Raw genomic sequence first — 21,523 nt, forward strand, 5'->3', positions numbered from 1 at the left:
CACTCCTGCTAACAGCCCCGACGTATCAAATAAACACCGCGAGCACCCAGGGAGCTGAGCCTCGGCCCGGCCCAGCGAGCCACGCGGCTTTGCTCTCTGGAACAGACTTCCGAGGCCCTCGAGGTCAGCAAGAGCAGCAGCGCCTGCCCCGGGCCCGGCCAGCGGCCACCCCCGTCCGACCTGCTTCCACGGCACCGGGAGTCTCCTGCCGGGCGGACCCGACCCGGAGCACCTCCTAAGGAGCGTCCCCGCCTGGCCACGGAGACGGGGACTCCTGGTGGGCAAGGGGAATCAGGTGCCCCCACCCCGGCCCCCGAGCCCCACACGCCCTGACCCCCAGACTGACCACCCGGCCCCGCGGGAGACTCCGAAGGCTGTGGCCAGCCCTGGGTCAGGGGTCCCTCCAGCAGCCCCTGGCTGAGGCCCCTCTGTCCCCCCGGACCCTGACCTGGGCAGCCTCCATCCCAGAACCCGCAGGGCTGGGGTCTCCCCGCTCCTCTAGACTCAGTCTCCCCCCTGGGTGCTCGTCAGACACGCCACGACGTGAGCTACCTGTGCCAAGAGCACTGGGCGAGGAGGGAGAGAGGGCCGGGCCCTGGGGACAGTGCGGTGGTGCGCGGGGCCCCGTCTGCACCCGCCCGGCCGGAGAAAAGCGCCCCGAGGAGGACAGCGCAGCCGGCCGGCACCTGGGCCGGGGTCCACTCCTCACGGGCTTGATCAGCAGCACCAGCCCCGGCTGCAGGAGGGGACCCAGGCCAGAGGGGCCCGTCCCCGAGGCCAGCATGGGGGCGTCTTGCAGCTGAGCTCGGGTGCCTGCGACAACCCCCTCACCCACCGCCTCGGTCAAGTGGAACCTCGCCGGACAGGCCGAGACACTCGAGGGGGGACGGTTCCCTCGGACACTCAGCCGAGGATGGGGGCACGTGCCGGGGCCAAGCCTCGGGCCGGGGGAGGAGTCTGATCCGTAACGGGCACAGCGGGTGGAGAGTCACGGATTAGCACGGGCACCGGCAGGGAGGCCCAGTCGGTGCCAAGCGAGTGTGCCAGGCCCACGGCTGGGGCACTCCAGCTGCTTTGGGGGGGGCTCCCCACGGCCGCCCCACGGTCTGTCACTGCAGCAGGGACCGCGGGGCAGCCGTGCCCAGCGAGTGGCCACCCAGGGCCGGCCATCGGGGCCTGACGACCTGACCCCTCTCCTACGCAGAGGACAGCAGCTCGGGCAGGGGCACCAGCCGAGGCCACGGGCTGACACTTGCCGGCATGGGAAGACGGTTTCCCCACACGGCCAGCAGAGCCCTCAGCCGTGGAACCGTCCTGACGACGGCACGACGGCTTTGCCGCGGCTCAGGCCCGGCTGAGGACAAGGCCCAGCGCCCTGCTTGGGGCCTTTGTGACACTTCCTCCCCCACACAGGCCGAGACCGTGGTGCCAGCCCGCGTGCCGGCCGCCCACTCGTCCTGTTCACCGCACTCGGGCCCAGCCGGCACCGGCTCACGGCACTCGGGCGTGAACCGCAGCTCACGCCTCCTGCCTTCCCCGCGAGCCTGCTCCCTCGCAGTGTCCTGGCCCCCACGGGGTTCCTGCTGACACAGCCCCTCGCCCCACGCCAGGCTGCTGGGTGATGCTGGGCTGTCCTTGCTGCGGCCGCAGGGAGCTTACGGCTTACCGAGCCACTCCCACAACAGTGCGACTGAGGCCCAACTAATGGTCCTGTACTGCTGTTCTCTTTCCTTGATGCCGTTTGTGTGGTTTATGTAGCAATGTCCTTTTGCGTGAGGGAGACAGTCGATGCTCTGCTTTATAACAGGGGACGTAATTGACTCCAAAGTCATATTTACTCCCGGGCATCCGTATTTACTTGACTTAAGCCTCGTTGCCCTTACTTCCTAGCACCCCAAGAGCAGGGTCCCGGCGAGGGACTGATGGACCCAGGGCAAGCTGTGAGCTACCCTGGCATCGAAATGGGGCAGGCCAAGCGCCATGATACTTAACACTAAGTTAAGAGCACGGTCATGGACAAACTCTGTCATGACCCGAAAGAGGCAACTGCATAAGGAGCCTGCTGGAGTTAGGAGGACTAGCCTGGCCTGAGCACTGTGGTCTGGGATATATAACAGGATGTCCCCAGGAAGGGCCAACCTTCAAGCTTGGTATCTCTTACTGTGCTCACACAAAAGGACACGAAAGGCTGCTGGTGGGTGGGGGGTCTGAGGTTCTGAGGGTCCACACACAAACACGAGCCGCGTTCCCTCGAGGCCGGGGCCCGAGTCCCTACTAACAAAGGGGCCCGGAGCCCCCAGCCCCGCTGAAGAGCGCAGTGTCCCCCGGCGGCCCCAGGGGCAGCCGGATCCTCCAGACCAACCACCGGCCGCAGAGGGTCCCCAGCGCCGAGGGGCCGCGGCTCCCAAGAGAAGCCTTTCGGGCCACTGACCGTCGGCGTACAGCCAGCACGGCCTGCTGCGGGGGGCGTCCAGGGCGGACACTGGGGGGCGCAAAGCACGGGGGACGCCGAGACACCCCACCTCCCGAGCCAAGGGAGAGCCCACTCAGGCGACAGCACCGGGGGGCCGGCTCAGCCGGGACAGCAGAACTGACCCCGGCTCAGGGCTGGACAGGATCCCACGGTCCCGCAGCTGTGGGCACGCAGCGCCCCCTGGCCACGGGCCAAGGCATCGCCCGCGAGGGGCCAGGCCGGGCGCACGGCAGAGGCTCCAGGCCAGCCGCCTGCCACGGTCCAGGCCGCATCTCCCCGAGTCCTCGGGCCAGGACAAGCGAGAGGCCGGGACGAGGGACCGGCGCTCACGTATAAACAGCACGAGCGAGCGGCTCTTGAGAGGACAGGACTCGGCGCACACCGGTGAAGGCAGACCCAGCCTGAGGGGCTGCACGGCAGGAGCCCAGCCACAGGGCCCTCTGGAAAGGGGACCTCTGAAAAGCAAAGAGGCCTAGGTGCCACGGGACCACGAGTTCTAGCCCGGGCAACTGCTAGAGCCGTGGATGGCGGGGACAGGGCGTGTGCTCGCGGTCGGGAGAACATGAAGACCAGCGGGAGGTACGGACTGCACTCAGCAATGAAGCACCACCATAGGCTCATCAACTCGACACTACACTGCGCACACGCGCTACTCTACAACAGGAGGGGGCGGGGCACTGGCCTGGGACGCGGCCAACATGGGTTCGATCCCTGTCACCACATACGGTCCCATGGTACCACCAACAGTGACTTTTTTTTTTTTTTTTTTTTTTGCTTTTTGGGTCACACCTGGCGATGCTCAGGGTTACTCCTGGCTCTGCACTCAGGAATTACTCCTGGCGGTGCTCAGGGGACCATATGGGATGCCGGGGATCGAACTTGGGTCGGCCACGTGCAAGGCAAACGCCCTCCCCGCTGTGCTATCGCTCCAGTCCCCTCCAACAGTGACTCCTGAGTGAAGCCAGAAGCCCGGAGGCCCTGAGGACAGTGTCATGTGACACCCCCTCAAAAAAAACCAAAAACCACCACAAAGGAGATAATAGGGTCTTTTCTTAAATCTGTAACATCTCTGAAAAACCGGCTTTTTAAAAGCATGATGACCTCTCAGTGTCTGTATTGCAGATCGTAATGGCCAAAAGTAGAGAGAGATTACGGGGGAAATTGTCTGCCATGGAGGCAGGGGGAGGGTGGGAAAGGGGGGGTACAGTGGGGACATTGGTGGTGGGGAATGTGCACTGGTGGAGGGATGGGTGTTTGATCATTGCGTGATTGAAACTCAAACATGAAAGCTTGTAACTGTATCTCACAGCGATTCAATAATAAAAAATAAATAATAAAAATATTTTTAAAGCATTGTACTTATAATCAAAGATTATTACATATAAGACAACACAACATGAATAAAAAACTTCAACAACTTTTGGTCTTGACACTATTACATGTGACTATTAAGAACCATAAAATGAAAAAGCAACAATAACTAACCAAAAATGACCACACAGATTGGAAAAAAAGAAAATCTAACTTCAGGTCTGAAAATGTATAATGGCTCAAATTTTAAAATCCATCAAGTAAACAGAGACTCGGATAAAGTTATTCATGGCAGACGCTAAACCCAGCTCTAAAGTCCGGGATGTTAGAATAAAAAAGAGGTACAAAGAGAAGACTGACGTTCAACACACAATGACTTCAAGTTCCAGAGAGAAAGCGCCACATTATCGAACAGACAACCAACTTCTCAGAGGCAGCAACGGAAACAAGAAAACGCGGAACAGTAGAACCCTTAGAAGCAGGAGAAAATACTCTCAGCTGACAAAAGACTTTTGTTTCCAGCAAAAGTGCATTTTTAATGTCTCGGCATCAATGAAAGGGTCTCAAAGCATAGACAGCAGGAAGAAAGCGAGCAGTGAGGGCCAGCGGCACGACCAACTAACCCCCGGGTCTGAAAGGCCAGGGGAAGGATGCCAGAGCGAGAGGGACCCTGCACGCGCCAGCTGCAGGAGAATCTCGCAGGCTCGAGCCCAAGGGGCAGGTCACCCACCTGACGGCGCCTGGACAGTGGACAGTGAGTCTCGGCAAACTTCAGAGGATCGTCCCAACCGTATCCCCTTACCATGAGTCCAAGGAAGCAAATAGATCAGTAACCCCCCAAAATGATATTTACCTATGAGTCTGGACATTTCAAACTTAACTTCTCACTAATTTTATGTCAAAGGAGAAATCATACTAGAAAATGGAGAGACAGGGGCTGGAGCGATAGCACAGCGGGTGGGGCGTTTGCCTTGCACACAGCCGGCCCGGGTTCGATTCCCAGCATCCCTATGGTCCCCTGAGCACCGCCAGGGGTAATTCCTGAGTGCAGTGCCAGGAGTGACCCCTGTGCATCGCTAGGTGTGATGCAAAAAAAAAAAAAAAAAAACAGAAAATGGAGAGACAGTACAGTGGTACTGCAGCTGGCGTACACACAGCCGACCCGGGTTCAATCCCGAGCACCACCAGGAGTGAACCCTGAGTGCAGAGCCAGGAGGAACCCCTGAGCACCGCCAGGTGTGGCCCCAAAACAAAAACAACAGGTAAAAAACCCTAATATTGAACAAAATCAAAAACTACTAGATTAAGTTAGAAATTACAAATGACTGTTACTTTACAGTGATAAAGCATGAATCTGTCCAGATTTGTGGATGGCACTACCTTAGAAGGAAGTTGTGCCATTAAGTATTTGAAAAGTCTGACACCACAAAAAGTCAGTGAATACAATATGTAAAAAATGCAAATGCAAAGAAATCCAGGAGTTCAACAAAACTCAAGCCAGACCATGGATCAATGGAAATCCCTACTGCCCTGAGCTCAAGGCCAGAGCAGAGACACATCTTCAATCCTGAGAGCAAGGAGGAGGGCCGGGACCACGAGCACAGCAGAAACTGAGCAAAATCAGCTAATAGGAATAAGCACAAGTCAATACATTAAGAACTTCAGTATTTGGATAGAAAAATGCACAACAAACTGAAAATTCATTTTATAACCTTACAAGTGCTGAATTGCCATGAAAATCTTCCCAGGAGGTCCGAGGCAGACACGCAGAGATGTCTTACCAAAACCGAGCACTGCAATCTTACAAGAAGGCAAGCAGTCTGCAACCTGTTTTATTCGGGGATTAACCTACCCTGGGCATCAACACTGGACTGGAAGTACGTTGGAAAGAAGTCAAACCAAGGTCCCTGGCAATAGGAACTCACCACATTGGCAACCTGGATCTAGTAAAGTGAAAAAATAATTACCAAGATACATTCACGCTAAAATCCACTCAGCATCGAGGGGGCAAAAACTCAGTTTAGGAGTCACATGATTACAATGAACAGGTAAAGAGCAAGAATAGAATCTAACTGATGCATGAGCTGCCCTTGATCAAGGTCAACAGGTCTTCATACTGAAAAAAATAAAAAAGAAAGAAATTAAAGAAATAACAAAGGGGCAGGGCTGGGCTCAGCGGGAGGACACCTGAGTGCATGTGCGTGCCCGCCTCTGCATCCAGCCCTGGCACTCCAGAAACCGAACCACAACAGACCCCCAAGCTAAGCACCGACGGGAACCTGCTCTAGTGGTAAAGACTCCCTATGACGTATAATAAACTGATGCTGGAGAGGGCGACATGGTAATCACTCCCTCTAAGTGGCATGCGGCAGAGAGAGTCCAGCCAGCAGGGTGCCTGCCTTGCACGGCCAACCGGGGTCGGATCCTGAGTACAGAAGGGAGTGATCCCTGAGCACAGAGCCGGGAGCAGGCCCTGAGCAATGCCAAGTGTGGCCCAAAACCAACAAACAAACAAACAAAAAAGTTCTGAGTAAGATAAAATTCCAAAAATGACAAAATTCCATGGGGTAGAAATTCTACATTCCACACTTACTTTTTTTATGAAATATTAAGTAATAAATCCTGCGTAGATCAGTAGCGATTAGTCTCAAAAACAACTGGGCACCTACTACATTCTCCTTTGGGACTTCCGTGATCTTCATCACGGCAGTCACCGGCCACCACCTTTCAGTCGGACACAGCCTGCGCACTCCCGACACACGCAGAGGCTGGGGCGAGCACGCCCCCCTGGCAGGCTGCATCAACCAAGAAGGCGCCGAACAGGGATCTAAAATAACGTATTAGTTTAGATAATACAGGACTGCTTCCCGGTGTGCACAGTCAGAAGTCAGTCCTGAGCACTGCTGGATATGCTCTCTCAAAAAATAAAATAAATAATGTATTACTAAATACGATGTTAGCAACGGCCTCCTCCACTGAGACACCGATTAATTAACCTGTCTGGGCCGGAGAGGGATAGGACGTCTCCTTGCACACCGCTGACCCAGGTCCAATCCCCTGTAGCACATGTGGTCGCCCAAGCCCACCAGGCGGGACCCCAGAGTACAGCCAGGTGTGCCCCCCAACGGCCCCCACGGGTGGGGGTGGGGATGGTTTCTGGCTGTATCACTTAGTGAAATGCAAAAGCAATCCATCATTAACTGGCTGAAAGCTAAGAGCGTGGGAAGGAAGCCTCAGAACCACCATCTACCCACTCTTTCAACACAGATTTGGGGATTTTGGGTATTCTCATGCTGACAGAGCACATGGCCCTTGTTTTGAGTACGAGGTGGACTGGACAAAGAGTGTCAGCCAAGCAGGGGCGGTCCACACCCCGCTGCACGCCCACTGGGGGGACGCTGGGAGCACTTGGCTCGAGCCTTTGCTCACCCTCTACCCACTGTTGTCCTAATCCCCAATTACGCACCCAGACAGAGAGAGGAACAGGGGGACCGAGCGGGGAAAGTGTACAATGACAAGAACTATCCAGAGAGGGGCCGGAGCGACAGTCCAGCGGGGAGGGAGTTTGCCTTGCACACGCCGACCTGGGTTCCATCCCCGGCATCCCATATAGTCCCCCGAGCACCGCCAGGAGGAGCCCCTGAGCATCGCAGGGTGTGACCCCAAAAAAAAACTAGTCAGCGAACCAGCTGAAGCAGGGCCTGCACATTACGGGCGCGGTCCGGGCACTGACGCGGGATGCGACACATGCGCGGTACGGGTGCTGATGCAGGATGCGGGAGACGTGCGGAACGGGTACTGATGCGGGATGCGGGACATGCGTGGTGTGGGTGCTGATGCGGGATGCGGGACATGCGCGGTGCGGGTGCTGATGCGGGATGCGGGACATGCGCGGTGAGGGTGCTGATGCGGGATGCAGGAGACGCGCAGTGCGAGTGCTGACGTGGGATGTGGAAGACGCGCGGTGTGGATGCTGACGCGGAATGCGGGACATGCGTGGTGCGGGTGTTGATGCGGGATGCGGGAGCCGCGCGGCAGTGTGCTGATGCAGGATGCGGGACATGCGCGGTACGTGCGCTGACACGGGATACGGGACATGCGCAGTACGGGCGCTGGCACGGGATGCGGGAAACGCGCAGGACAGGGCTAACTCGGGATGCGGGACACGCGCGGCCCGGGCGCTGGTGTGGGTCCCCCCGAACCTCGAGCGGCTCCTCGGCAGCCTTGCCCTGGCCCTCGCCCAGCTCTCCACTCTCGTAGCCGCCGCTCTTCTCCACCCACAGCTCCGACTTCTCCACGGTCAGGCGCAGCTGGTCCAGGTCGGCCTTGATCTGCTTGTAGTTGTCCACGTCTTGGTTGGACACCAGCAACTGCACCTGTGGGCGGGGGGCGCAGGCTTTGAGCGAGGGAGGACGCCCGGATGCCATATTCCCACATGGCAACCAATGATCAAGAATCAGCAAGGCATGGCCCAAGCACGCAGGCCCAGCACTGTGCTGAGAGTGACCCCAGCCCCCACCCACCCACATGGGGGGGTCCCCCACAATGACAAAAAGCCTCGGCCAGGCTCTTCAAGGCACTGAGGAGAAATGTGACCGCAGACCTATCCTACCTCCAGTTTCATGGCTAAGGTGAGATATTTTCTGAGACTCAGTTGTTTTAAAAAGACATAGGGACATGAAAGTGAAAGAAAACACTGACAGATCTTCAATAATTCAGTGCAATACTAAATGCAATAAATAACAATAAAATACACATATGAACATCGGAATTATTTGCTGTTAGCACCAAGACTGAAGCAATGCAAAGATTAGATCGGCAACAGTTACTCTGGCTTAGATTTCACATTTTCCCATCAGGAAACATCTTTTTTTCAACACTCCTCCCTGTACTACCAAACACATCGCTAAGATTTGGAATCAAAATAACAAGTTAAGGGGCTGGAGCGATAGCACAGCGGGGAGGGCGTTTGCCTTGCACGCAGCCAACCCAGGTTCGAATCCCAGCATCCCATAGGGTCCCCTGAGCACCGCCAGGAGTAATTCCTGAGTGCAGAGCCAGGAGTAACCCCTGTGCATCGCCAGGTGTGACCCAAAAAAAAAACAAAAACAAACAAACAAACAAAAACAAGTTATGGCAACAAAATCCCAAGCGGTGTATCAACAGACCCCCGCCCCCCACACACACCCCTTGTCCCCAGCCCTGCCGCAAGCCTTCCTGAGTCTCAGCGGCCACTCCCTGCATTCGAGACGGAGCTGAGACTCTCTTGCTGACAGTGACCGTGTTCTGGCACCAGACACGGTCACTTCTCTGCAGGGACAGGCCGGCGCCCCAGAGCCAGCCGCGGGGTCTCGCCGGCCCGCAGCCAGCATCCGGCCAGTGTTTCCCGGGGCTCTGAGTGTCCGCTCTGGGCCTGGCCTCACCTGCTTGAAGGCCTGCAGGACCTCGGCCCTCTGGCTGAAGTGCTTGAAGAGCAGCTGCAGGGCCCCCGAGAGCAGCGGCGGGTAGTCGTGCATGATCAGGTGGATGAGGACCCGCAGGAACGTGCGGCCGCCCTCGTCGTCCAGCTGGACGGGATTCTTCTCCTTCCTACGGGCAGAAGGGACTCGGGAAGAACCGCATTTCCAGAACCCTCCCCGCACGCGACTAAAGCCGTGTCTGTGTCCTCCCAGCTCCCCACGCCCACTCTGGGAACGCCCAGACAGAGCAGGGTGCACTGGCCACCTAGACACAGACAAAGCGGGGAGCGTGGAGCCTGGCCAACTTCCTGGAGGAAGAAGGCTCGGCGGTGTATGCCCAGTGACTCACTTTCCCCTGGAGTCTACAGTGCACACAGATGGTGGAGAGGGGCTGTGGAAGGGCAGGGCTCATACGAGCATGTACACCTGAATGGCCACAAAGTACACGTGCACACACATATACATGCACATGTGTGATCCCAGGCATGTGTGGGCAGACATACACATGCGCGTGCATATACATGGGAATATGCATACATGTGCACTTGAATGGCCACAAAGTACACATGGACATGTGCATACACACACCCATGCACGTGTCTGGTGACAGGCATGTATAGCCAAACATACACGTGTACGTGCATACACAGATGCACATGTACACATAAGTATGTATATAAACATGCATGATCACACATGCACTCATACACCTGTGTGGGTGTGTGGTCACAAATGTGTCTCTGTGTTTGTGACGCACAATCATCGAGAGGGCGTGTGTGTGTGTGTGTGTGTGTGTGTGTGTGTGTTGGGCGTGTCTAGAATTGAGGGAAGATTCCCCTGGATGAAAGGCCCAACTTTCTTTGAAGAGGGGGCAAAAGTCCCCACAGGTTAACGCTCTCTCAGGAAGAACAAAAACTCAAAAAACCCTCCACGTAGCAAAGACAAAAAGTGGCGAAGCACACACACATCTCTGCTGGGCGGAATGTGCCCTGGAGATCGGTCTCACCCTCCCTAACTCTCAGTGTCCGTCTTTCCCGTCAGAGAGGACATGGGCATAAACGAGACGACATCCAGTTCTCCTGGCCAATGAGTGAGAAAAGGAGCGCGGGAGGCAGTGCCAGCTGCACCGGCCCGCTGGGCGCCCTCCCTCCCTGGCGGCAGCTGCCTTCCTCTCCCGGAGAGAGAGGCCTTCAGACAGAGAGGAGCGGGACCCTGCCCGCATTTCTCCTTCATTCTCCAGCCTTCCAGCGGCCAGAAAACAACTTTATTCCTCTTGCATTAATTGAATGATAAAGTAGCGACTTCCTGTCCCAAACCGTGCAGATTCGGAAGTTGCTGATCTCGGTGCCAGGGAAGTAAAGGGCACTCGGTGCCATCGTCACGTGAGGAGCCAAGAGCCAAGAATTCAGGGGGAAGCTCAATGCACTGACCCCACCTCAGCCCCGCTGGCCTGCAGCCAGGCAACCTCCCTGCTCTGTAGCCAATTAGCAGATCCCGTTCTGGAAGGGGGTACACTGGCCACGGTGCTTCTAGAACGCTAAACTGAATGGCTCCAGGAGGTGAGTATAACCAACCACCAGTCAGATCCAAGGAACACCTTAATCACAGGAAGCGGAAGACGAACGCTGTTACTCTACCTTCCGGCAAACATGGTCTCGGCCTGCGCCGCGATCTCGTGGATGTCCGGAACCACAGCTGCAAGGACAAGCGGGGGTCCGCTGTGACCACAGCCCAGTCGGAAGCTCAGGGTCACCAAAGGTGAGACACGCACAAGTAGCGTGTCTCGGGGCTGGAGAGCTGGGGCAGCGGGCGGGGCACTAGCCTGGCGCACAGCGACCCGTACAGTCCCACAGGCCCCTCCGGCAGGGACCCTGCACAGAGCCAGGAGTGAGCCCTGCGCACCCCCAGGTGTGGCCCAAAACATACGCAAACATATACATATATGTTTACATGTTTTACATGTATATTTACAGACATATCATCTCAACTGTTTTATGCCGCCAAAACTTAGTAAGTTTTTTAAAAAAAAAAAACAATTCCACTTACTATCAATAATTTCAAAGTGCGCATTTTTAATATATGTTGTTGAAGATCATAAAGTATCTCCAAAGTTTCCTCATCTACATCTGCATACGTAAATCAAATATACACACAGGCACACAAACACACAGACCGGGCACGGGGGGACACGGGTGACCCCCCCATGGTGCTTGTGGTGGCCCTGGCTCTGTGCCTGGGTGCTGCCAGCAAGGCTGGGCCGAGCCGGCTCAGCCGCAGGAATCGCCTTTACCCTGCCCAGGCCCTCTGGCTCTGCCGGGTCACGGGTCAAAGAACAAAGCACGTCCAGAGTGAGCCTGGTGACGTTCGAACACAGCAGAGAGCTGAAATCTGAGTCACCCCCACAGTGGACAGCACCCCAACAGGTGGCAGGAGCAACATATGCACACATACACACACATACACACATGCACACACACATGTATACACACATACACATGTGCACACATATATACATGCATACACATACAAAAGCATACATATACATACATATATACACACATGCATGCACAAACATACACATGCACACATACACATAAATACATACACACACGCACACACGTGTATGCACACATATACATGCATACACATACAAAACACATCTGCACACATTTATGCACACATATACATAAAACCACATATACAAACATATATACATGCATACATGCACAAATACACAAACACATACATATGCACACGTGTACACATGTGTGCTCATACATGCACACACATACATGCACAGACAGACATATATACACATACACACATGCACGCGCACCGGCAAACTCATATGCACATATACATGCACATATACACACATGTACACACACATGTGCACATACACACATACACATATACATGTGCACACATACATGCACATACAACATACATATGCACACATATATACACACATACACATATGTACATACACACATATACAAATACTATATGCATGCATACATATACATGCATGCATAAACATACACATATACACAAATACCTGAGCATAGAGAGACATACACACACACATACACACACATGGTCTTCTGAAATCCCCCTAAACTCCAGCTCTTTCCTCTGGGCCAGACATTTTATTTTCGGGGGTGGGAACCCCCAGGGTGCTCCAGGGCCGGGGGCTCACTTCCAGGAGTGCTCGGCCACCGGTGAGCACCGCTGCGTGTGAGCTGCTGGACCTCCCAGCCACCTGTCGGGGGTCACACCCCCCGCCACAAGCTCCCTCTCCTCTGCCAGCGCCCGCCCGGCCGCCCGCCCCGGCCACTCTTCCTCTTCATCTGAGCAAGGGGTCTGCAGGACACACTTGGCTTCTCTCCTGCGCTCGCCCGGGAACCCAGAGGAAGCTGTGAACGTGGGTCCCAGACGCGCACAGGATGGTCTCCCCTGCGCACCCCGGAGACAGGCAGGCCAGGGCGCCGAGACCCCCCCCACCCAGGCTGGCCAGCCCCGGCAGCCCCTGGCAGAAGCCGGCCCGGGAGCCAATGCCGTGATGCTGTGGGCGCCGCCAGCGCGGCTGGCCTGCCCCGTTCCTGGAAGGAGCCCTGGGGCTGCCTTCTGGGAAGCGGACTCCGCAGAGCGCTTCCTGCCGGGGCTGCTGGCCGACCTGCCGGGCCCCAGGGGAGCAGGGAGAGCGGCTCCGGGGAAGAGGACCCTGCCCTGGCTGACACCCGTCCCCGCCGGCCTGACTCTCCCACGCCAGTTTATGCCCCTTTGCTACCCTTCGGCTCTGGGCCTCCGGCAACCCACACAGGGGCCGGGCGAGCGGAGGGAGCTGACCGGGGTACCCGGCAGCTCGCACCGGTGGGAGGCAGATCATCCGTGCGGCCTCCCTGCCGCTGGGAGATTAGTTCCGCCCTCCGTCCCCCCAAAGCACAGCCCCGGCCACGACAGGCCGTACCTGAGGGCAGCAGCATGTCCGGGGTGCCGCTGGGGGAGGCATCTGCGTTCTCGCTGCTCTCGCCAAACTCCTTCTTGTAGATGGACAGCATGTACGAGATCCTGTAGTCCAGCCTGACGCTCAGGATGAACTGCGAGGGACAACGCGCGTCCTTAGGTGCGGACGTGCCCCGGCGCCCGGCCACCCACACGTGCAGCCACGTTCCCGGACCCCGCGGGACTCCCCAGCCCCCTCCCCCGCCCATTGCGCCTTCTTCCACCAGAGACTAGGGCACATAGTGTCGCCCACGGCGTCACGGAGGGAGTGGGGGGCAGCAAAATCCCTGACCCGGCCGGGTGGGAGGGAGGGTCCCCAAATAATCCTGGTGGAATCATGCCTGGCTGATGCGATTCTCTGAGCACTTGGCCTTGGGGAATATCAGGGCTGACCCCGAGGGCCAAGCTCCCCACTCGCCCGCAGACAGCCCGGGTGGGCCGAGCCACCCCGCACCTGGGGCACAAGGCCAGCCGATGCCACGGCCGTGCTGGGCCACACGGGACCATACCAGGCCAAGCCGGGCCACGCTGAGCCAAACTGGGCCAAACTGGGCCACGCCGGGCCAAACTGAGCCACATTGGGCCATGGTGGGCCAAACTGGGCCACACTGGGCCACACTGGGCCACGGTGGGCTGTGCTGGTGGGGAGAGCCGGGGTCCTCCTGACGGTCCACACCAGCAGCCCAGAGCCCGAAGCCCTGACGGTCCACACCAGCAGCCCAGGAAGGCCCCAGAAACATTCCCAGCACAGAGCTACAGGCAGACTCTGGGATGGACGGATGATCCCAGCACTCTTAGAACAAAACATAGAAAGAGAATCGGCCACACAAGACACTGACACACACTGTAGACACTGAAACCCTGTACACACTAACACACTGCAGACACTGACACACACTGTAGACACTGAAACACACTGCAGACATTGGCACACACTACAGACACTGAAACACTGCAGACACTGACACACTGTATACACTGACACTGTAGACACTGACACACTGTAGACACTGACACACTGTAGACACTGACACACTGTAGACACTGAAACACTGTAGACACTGAAACACTGTAGACACTGAAACACTGTAGACACTGACACACTGTAGACACTGAAACACTGTAGACACTGACACACTGTAGACACTGAAACACTGTAGACACTGACACACACTGTAGACACACTGTAGACATTGAAACACTGTAGACACTGACACACTGCAGACACTGACACACTGTAGACACTGACACACTGTAGACACTGACACACTGCAGACACTGACACACTGTAGACACTGACACACTGTAGACACTGAAACACTGCAGACACTGACACACTGCAGACACTGACACACTGCAGACACTGAAACACTGCAGACACTGACACACCGTAGACACTGACACACCGTAGACACTGACACACCGTAGACACTGACACACTGCAGACACTGAAACACTGCAGACACTGACACACTGCAGACACTGACACACTGCAGACACTGACACACCGTAGACACTGACACAATGCAGACACTGAAACACTGTAGACACTGACACACTGTAGACACTGAAACACTGTAGACACTGAAACACTGCAGATACTGAAACACTGTAGACACTGACACACTGCAGACACTGAAACACTGCAGACACTGAAACACTGTAGACACTGACACACTATAGACACTGACACAATGCAGACACTGAAACACTGTAGACACTGACACACTGCAGACACTGACACACTGTAGACACTGACACACTGTAGACACTGACACACTGTAGACACTGAAACACTGTAGACACTGACACACTGTAGACACTGAAACACTGTAGACACTGACACACTGTAGACACTGACACACTGTAGACACTGCTGTTGATGAAATCAACCCTGGAGGCCAGGCCCACAGCCCAGAGGCCAGAGCACAGGCCAGTGTGCCACAGGCCCTGACCTGGCCCCGGCACCACCACAAGTGGCCCCTCGACAACGAGCAAATCAAGCAAGAATGGTGTTTCTTGCTGCAACAACAATCTGGATTCCTAGAACCCTGCGTCCTGTTCAGAAGAAAGCAGGGGACGAGCTGGGCCTCAACCAACTCCACGTGCTCCCAAGTCCTCCTCAGGTGGAAACGCAGCCGCGTCAGGGCCAGCACAGGAGACGGTCCACGGGGGCCCTCAACCTCCAAGCCCCCCAATATCAGATGGCGTCAGGCCAGGAGTTAACGCGTCAACACCGGCTCACGGCCCCGCGCTCTCAGCCCGGGCAGCCCTGCAGTGACGCGGGGGCCTGGCCCAGGGCTGTCCCGCACCTGGAGGATCTCGATGATCTTCAGCTTGGTGTCCATGACGGTCACGTCCTCCTGCTCGCCGCCGCCCCCCTGCTTGCTGGGGAGGGCGCTGGCCGGCCCATCGGGGATGCTCACGGGGAAGATGGAGCCGCGGCTGAGCACCATCTGCGTCATCATCTCGCCCACCCCGTGGATGGTCCTCATGACGTTGTTTCCTGCAGGAGAGACGGCCCCGCTCAGCGCACACGGCCCGGGATGGACGGAGAGGGGCCGAGGTGGGCCAGGACGTGGGCGGGGCAGGAGATGGGACAGCACTCGAGCCACCTGGTTCCGTCCCTGGCACTGCCGGGGGTGGCCCCGAAGGCCCAGGGTGGGCTCTGTGGCGGCACCACCACCCCCTGCACCACCAGAATCAATGGGGGTGATGTGGGGGAGCCGGCGCCAACTTGAACTGAGACCCGGGTTCGAGCCTGGAAGCACACGGGGCCCCAGGCACAGCCTGGAGCGACCTCGAGCGAGAGCACGGCCGGGTGCGGACCCCGTGGAACGAGACGAAAGCCAAGACTGACGCCTCGGGAGGGCAAAGCTGCAAGGTCAAAGTTGAAGGTTCTCAGGAAGCACTTTCCAGGGCTGGGGGCGCGCTGACATCCGTGCCCCCTGCGTGCCCGCCAACACGCGCCCCGCCAGGGAGAGGCTGTTGGCACGGCGTCAGGGGGCGGGAACAGAGCTGCCGGGAAAAGCCTCGCCGGCCGGAGCCGCTCCCAGCTGGCACTTGCCCTGCCCGCCCGTCCCCTGGGCCCGGGAAACAGGACCCGAAGCGCACGAGGAGGGAGTGTGCTGGGGGTCCCCTCGGAAGCCAAGCCCGCCCCCTCCGGCAGCTCTCCCCGGCCGGCTCCCCACTCCTCTGCCCGAGGCCCCAACCGCCCCTGCTGCACTCTCCCACCCGGCCCGACGGAATGGAGGTCGTCTCCTCAAGGGCACCCGCCGCCCCTTCAGGCCCTGCCCCGTGGGTGCACATGGGGCTTGGCCCCAAGGAGACCCGAGAATGTGGTGCAGAAGGGTGTGGGCCGTGGGGAAGGGGAATGGAAGGAGACGGATGAGCTCGAACCCTGGGCTCTGAGTGAAGACAGGCGCCAGGGGGGCTCCCTGGGGGCCAGGAGGGCAGGCTGAGGTGGGGAGGGGGCGGGGGGGAGATACAGGAAAGGACCTGGAAGGTGAGAGGCTTGTCACACCCAGCGTCTCACCCGCGGAGGACCCGGCCGCCCCGAGAGCAGGCGGCCGCAGACACACGCCCTTGAACCCAGCGGAAAGGCAGATTCTGTTTTTTCCCCTCGTGTGGCATCTTTCGGGCAGGAATTAGCTCAGGGTTTTGAGCGTGTGTCAAGGACCTTTCGTCAGACTGCTGCTTGCGAAAGCCCAGCGAGAAGCAGGCGGGCAGTGCGGGAAACGCGGATGACAGCGCGTCTCCCCGTCTGCGCAAGGCCGGCCGGGGCCAGGAGCCAGCCCCTCTCCCCGCCTGCGGCCTCCGGGCGGACGCTTCTGCGGGGCCCTGACCATAGGGCCCTGACGCCCCACGCCCCGGGCCTCATTGCGCCGAGGGCTGGCTGCTGGCAACGCCTGGGCCCTCAAGGGGAACAGGCTTACTCGCCCAGCCCCGGGCTGCGTGCGTTAGCTCCAGCGCGGCCGTCTGGCCAGACATACGCGGGCCCCTCCGTGACTCACCCCGACCCACACCGCAGGCCTCCACCCCCTCACGCCTGCATCCGATTGGGGTCTGCGTGGGCAAGAACCATTTAATCCCAGCGGCTGCGGCCCAGCGAGTCAGACCGGCCACACCATCCCCCAAACACAGCCCCTGCCACCAGGCAGCTAAAACGAGCGCCCAGAACCATGACAATCCGTAACACATGTCGTCGATGTCGGGGGCGCTCACCAGCTGTGCCACACCCGGAGATGCCCGTGGCCCGTGGTCACCACAGACGGCCCGTGAGGACAACAGGAAGCGTCTACACTGGGGACTGTTACGGCTTCAGAAGCACAGTCACGCCCCGTGTCGGAGACAGCGTGAATCTCGGTCTCCGCTTTCCCGCAGAGAAGTTTCTAGATTCTGGGCTGCTGCGGTGGGGCAGAGGCTGTGGGTGCCCGGTCCCCCAGGGCCAGCGGCTCTTCCTCCCGCCCTCCTCGCCTTCCCTGTTCTTGGCTCTTCCAAAGCTTCCCGCTCTAGAACCTGACACTGCAGGCCCGCAGGCGCCGGAAACTCTGGGCCTCTCCCATCAACCCCGTCAGAATCCGCATTGATGGAGAAGGTGTACTGAGGTTGGCTGGTAAAAATGCAGGTTTTTCGGAGTCCGAAGAAGGGAGGAAGGAAGTTGGCCACGAAAGTCAACAGACTTGACTCAGACGGAGAACTCGCTACTGACCCCAATTTCCTCAACAGAAAATGCCGGAGTAAGACACTGGCGGGGGGGGGAAGGTCGCCCGGGTGGTGGGACATCGAAAGCCCGTAGCGACTTATTAGGAAGCACTTTGTAAACCACGGTGTGTAAATAAAGTTAAAAAATAATAATAATACTCAGGCCAGGTGGGGCTCACATGGCCCGCACAGGCCTTGCCTGGCCAAAGTCCCGGTCCCGGTCCCTGACCCCGATGCCCCCCCACAATGCCGCTGGACACGGCCCTGGAGGCCCCGAGCACACACAGGACGTGATCCCCACAACCATATACTGCGAAACAACGGGACGACATCAGACAGACGCTTCTGCGCCACGGGGGAAAGGCGGACCAGAACGGAAGGCCCCGGAGACTGGGAGAGCATCAGCCCAGCGCTGTCCTGACCAAGGGCTGACGGCCGAGACATAGAAGAGCACTGAGAGAACCTCGGGAGCAATAAGCAAACGGCCCCACCAAATAGGTGGGGGAGAGCCCGGGGCGCTGGTCCAGCCGGTAAGGCACTTGCTCCACATGCAGCTGACCTGGGTTCTCTGCCCGGCACCCCACATGGTCCTGAGCATCGCCGGAGTGGTCCCTGAGTGCAGAGACAGGAGCCGCCCCTGAGCACCGCTGGGCGTGGCCCCAAATAAAACAGAGGAAGAAACTTCTTCAGAGAACCGTAAGGAGGGCCTACAGGTCTATGAAAAAATGCTCTGCATCACTAATCATCAGGAAAATGCAAATCAACAACGAGGTACCCCCTCACACCAGAGAGACTGGTGCACACAAAGAAAAATAAATAAACACCCACAGTGCTCACATGGGTGTTGGAAAGGGGAACCTCATTCATTGCTGGTGGGAATGCCGACTCTGGTCCATTTGGAAAAGAATATGACATTCCTCAAAAGACTAGGAATTGGAATATGATCCAGCAATTCCAATCCCAAGAGCCAAAGAAAAAAGAAATCAACTCACAAAAGGCATTAGCACTCCTGTTTCACTGCAGCAATAGACACAACAGCCAAAAGCTGGAACCGACCCGAACATCCAAGCACAGACGACTGGATAAAGAGCTGATGGGACACAGGCACAGTGGAACTTACTCAGCGGTAAGGAAAGATGGAATCGTGCAATCTGCTCCTACATGGATGGACGTGGAGAGTATCTGCAGGATGGACACTGGGGCGAGGGGAAGTGAACTTTCGGTGGAGGCTGGAATGCCAGAGCACTTTAGGCATGAAATGTACCAAGAAGAGTGCTGACAATAACAATGCCTAAGTAAAACTTTAAAAATCAAATACTCGACCGAGTAGACAAGATGACATCCAATTTTCTTATTCTAAATAAACATGCAGTGAATGCAGTGTACCGATGACCATTCAGTGAATGCAGTGTACTGGTGACCCATTCAATGAATGCAGTGTACTGATGACCATTCAGTGAATGCAGTGTACTGGTGACCATTCAGTGAATGCAGTGTACTGGTGACCCATTCAATGAATGCAGTGTACTGATGACCCACTCAGTGAATGCAGGGTACTGATGACCCACTCAGTGAATGCAGTGTACTGATGACCCATTCAATGAATGCAGGGTACTGATGACCATTCAGTGAATGCAGTGTACTGATGACCATTCAATGAATGCAGTGTACTGATGACCCACTCAGTGAATGCAGTGTACTGATGACCATTCAGTGAATGCAGTGTACTGATGACCATTCAGTGAATGCAGTGTACTGATGACCCACTCAGTGAATGCAGTGTACTGAAGACCATTCAATGGATGCAGTGTACTGATGACCCACTCAGTGAATGCAGTGTACTGATGACCCATTCAGTGAATGCAGTGTACTGGTGACCCATTCAGAGTCCAAGAATCCAGGAGCTTGGGAAAACGAGCAAAGCAACACCTTCTCAAAACATGGAACCAAAATAAAGCAACGTTTTCACCATCGATCTTTGAATCTCAAATCCTCCGCGCAGTAAAGAATTTTTCCCATCCCACATCCTACAGAAGGGTTATTCAAAGGACGAGTTGGAAGAGCAATTTATCCCATGAGGGAATCCTACGTCTTACTTGGGTTCCGTCACTGTCAGACACTGACAGTCGTCTCAGGACTCCAAACTGCGAGGTCTCCATTTGCAGAGCTGATCTCCCTAATTCCTAACGGTTGGTGATCTGAGCGAAAAATGAATTTACATGCGAATTGTCTGATTGGGTTGTGATTTAAATACAGTGAAAAGCTCAGGTCCCAAGTGAGAGGTGGCAGCAGTTTTGACAAGGGCGTGTCACCCAGATGTCGAACCCCCGTCACTCCCAGCCAGCTCCTCCCTGCCTTTCCGGCTCGTCCCCGCTGCCCTCCTCAACACACCAAGGTCAACCTCTCCTGTTCCATCAGCCCCTGGACACACGCAGGGGAGTCCAGGCTCAGGGCCCCGGCTTCCGTGAAACAATCGCGGTGAGAGAGCTGGTCTCAAGTGCCATCTCTCGGTGAGAGAGCACCATCTCCCGGTGCTCAGGTGCCGGGGTCTCGATGGCGTCCCACCAGGGACTGGGGTGAAATGAGAAATCTGCTGGTTCTCAACAGCGAGGCGTGCGCTCACAGAGAGACTCCGTCAGACTCCACAATGCTCCCAAAGGCAAACTAATGGGTTCATAACCCAACGGGGTAAAACCCTTCTCGGGAAATGCCCCCATCCCGGGTCCAGGCACAGGGGCTCAAGTGCAGCCGTGGGAACAGGGCGGTGAGAGCCAGACTTCACCCCCGGGGCCACGTGGCCAAACACAAGGGGACCAACTGGTAGGACGGGGGCGGGGAGGCAGCCACGGGAAGGAAACAGGCGGAAGGGAGCCTGGGGGGGCCCAAAGGATCCAGCGCGGGGCCTGCTGGATCTCGGCTGAGACCCAGCCCCGCAGGAATCACCCCAGCCTCCTTGGGAAAGTGCTCATGGCCACTGAGACAGTCGCCCAGGGAAGGGGGCGGGAGCCGCCCTGGCCCGGACACCTCTGGGATTTGGACCCCCAAGCCTCAAAGGAGCTGTGAAGGGGCCCTGGGAGAGAGGGCACGGCAGGGACCGTGCAGGCCTTGCACACAGCTGACCGGGGTTCATCCCCGGCACCCCAGAGGGTCCCCCAAGCATCAGCAGGGGTGATCCCCGAGTGCAGAGCCAGGAGTCAGCCCTGAGCACTGTGGGGTGCGGCCCAGGACAGGTGGGGGTCGGGGGTTCTAGATGACCCCAGAGAAGGAGCCTTTAGCAGACAGGATGGACAGGAGCAAGTTCTGGAAGCTTCCATAAGAGGTGAGGGAACAAACGCAGGCAAGGAAGGAGGTGCAGCTGCCCCGGGAACACCCTTCCCGCAAGGCCGGACGCGTGGGCGCCCCGGAGAGCCCCGACAACCACTGAGGAAGAGGCTCCGTGAAGGGCTGAGGGCCGCGGAACTTGTGGGTGATTCCTACGTCCCCCCAGACCAACGGCCTCGCTGGGTCACGGCTGCCCTTCAGACCAGCACGCAGAAAACTGGGGAGCAGGGGCTGGAGCAATAGCACAGCG

At 57.3% G+C, this 21,523-nt stretch overlaps 1 protein-coding gene across 1 annotated transcript in view; it reads right to left on the reverse strand.

Annotated features, from left to right (window-relative positions):
* ITPR2 (inositol 1,4,5-trisphosphate receptor type 2) overlaps nucleotides 1-21,523 on the reverse strand; it is a 317,220-nt gene that overhangs the window by 192,276 nt on the left and 103,421 nt on the right. Inside the window, 5 exon segments of the mRNA XM_055118479.1 lie at nucleotides 7,987-8,160; nucleotides 9,208-9,373; nucleotides 10,881-10,938; nucleotides 13,214-13,343; nucleotides 15,561-15,754. Coding sequence (XP_054974454.1) covers nucleotides 7,987-8,160; nucleotides 9,208-9,373; nucleotides 10,881-10,938; nucleotides 13,214-13,343; nucleotides 15,561-15,754 — 722 coding nt within the window.

The sequence above is a fragment of the Sorex araneus genome, chromosome 10, assembly GCF_027595985.1.
Source record: "Sorex araneus isolate mSorAra2 chromosome 10, mSorAra2.pri, whole genome shotgun sequence".
Classification (NCBI taxonomy): Eukaryota; Metazoa; Chordata; class Mammalia; order Eulipotyphla; family Soricidae; genus Sorex; species Sorex araneus.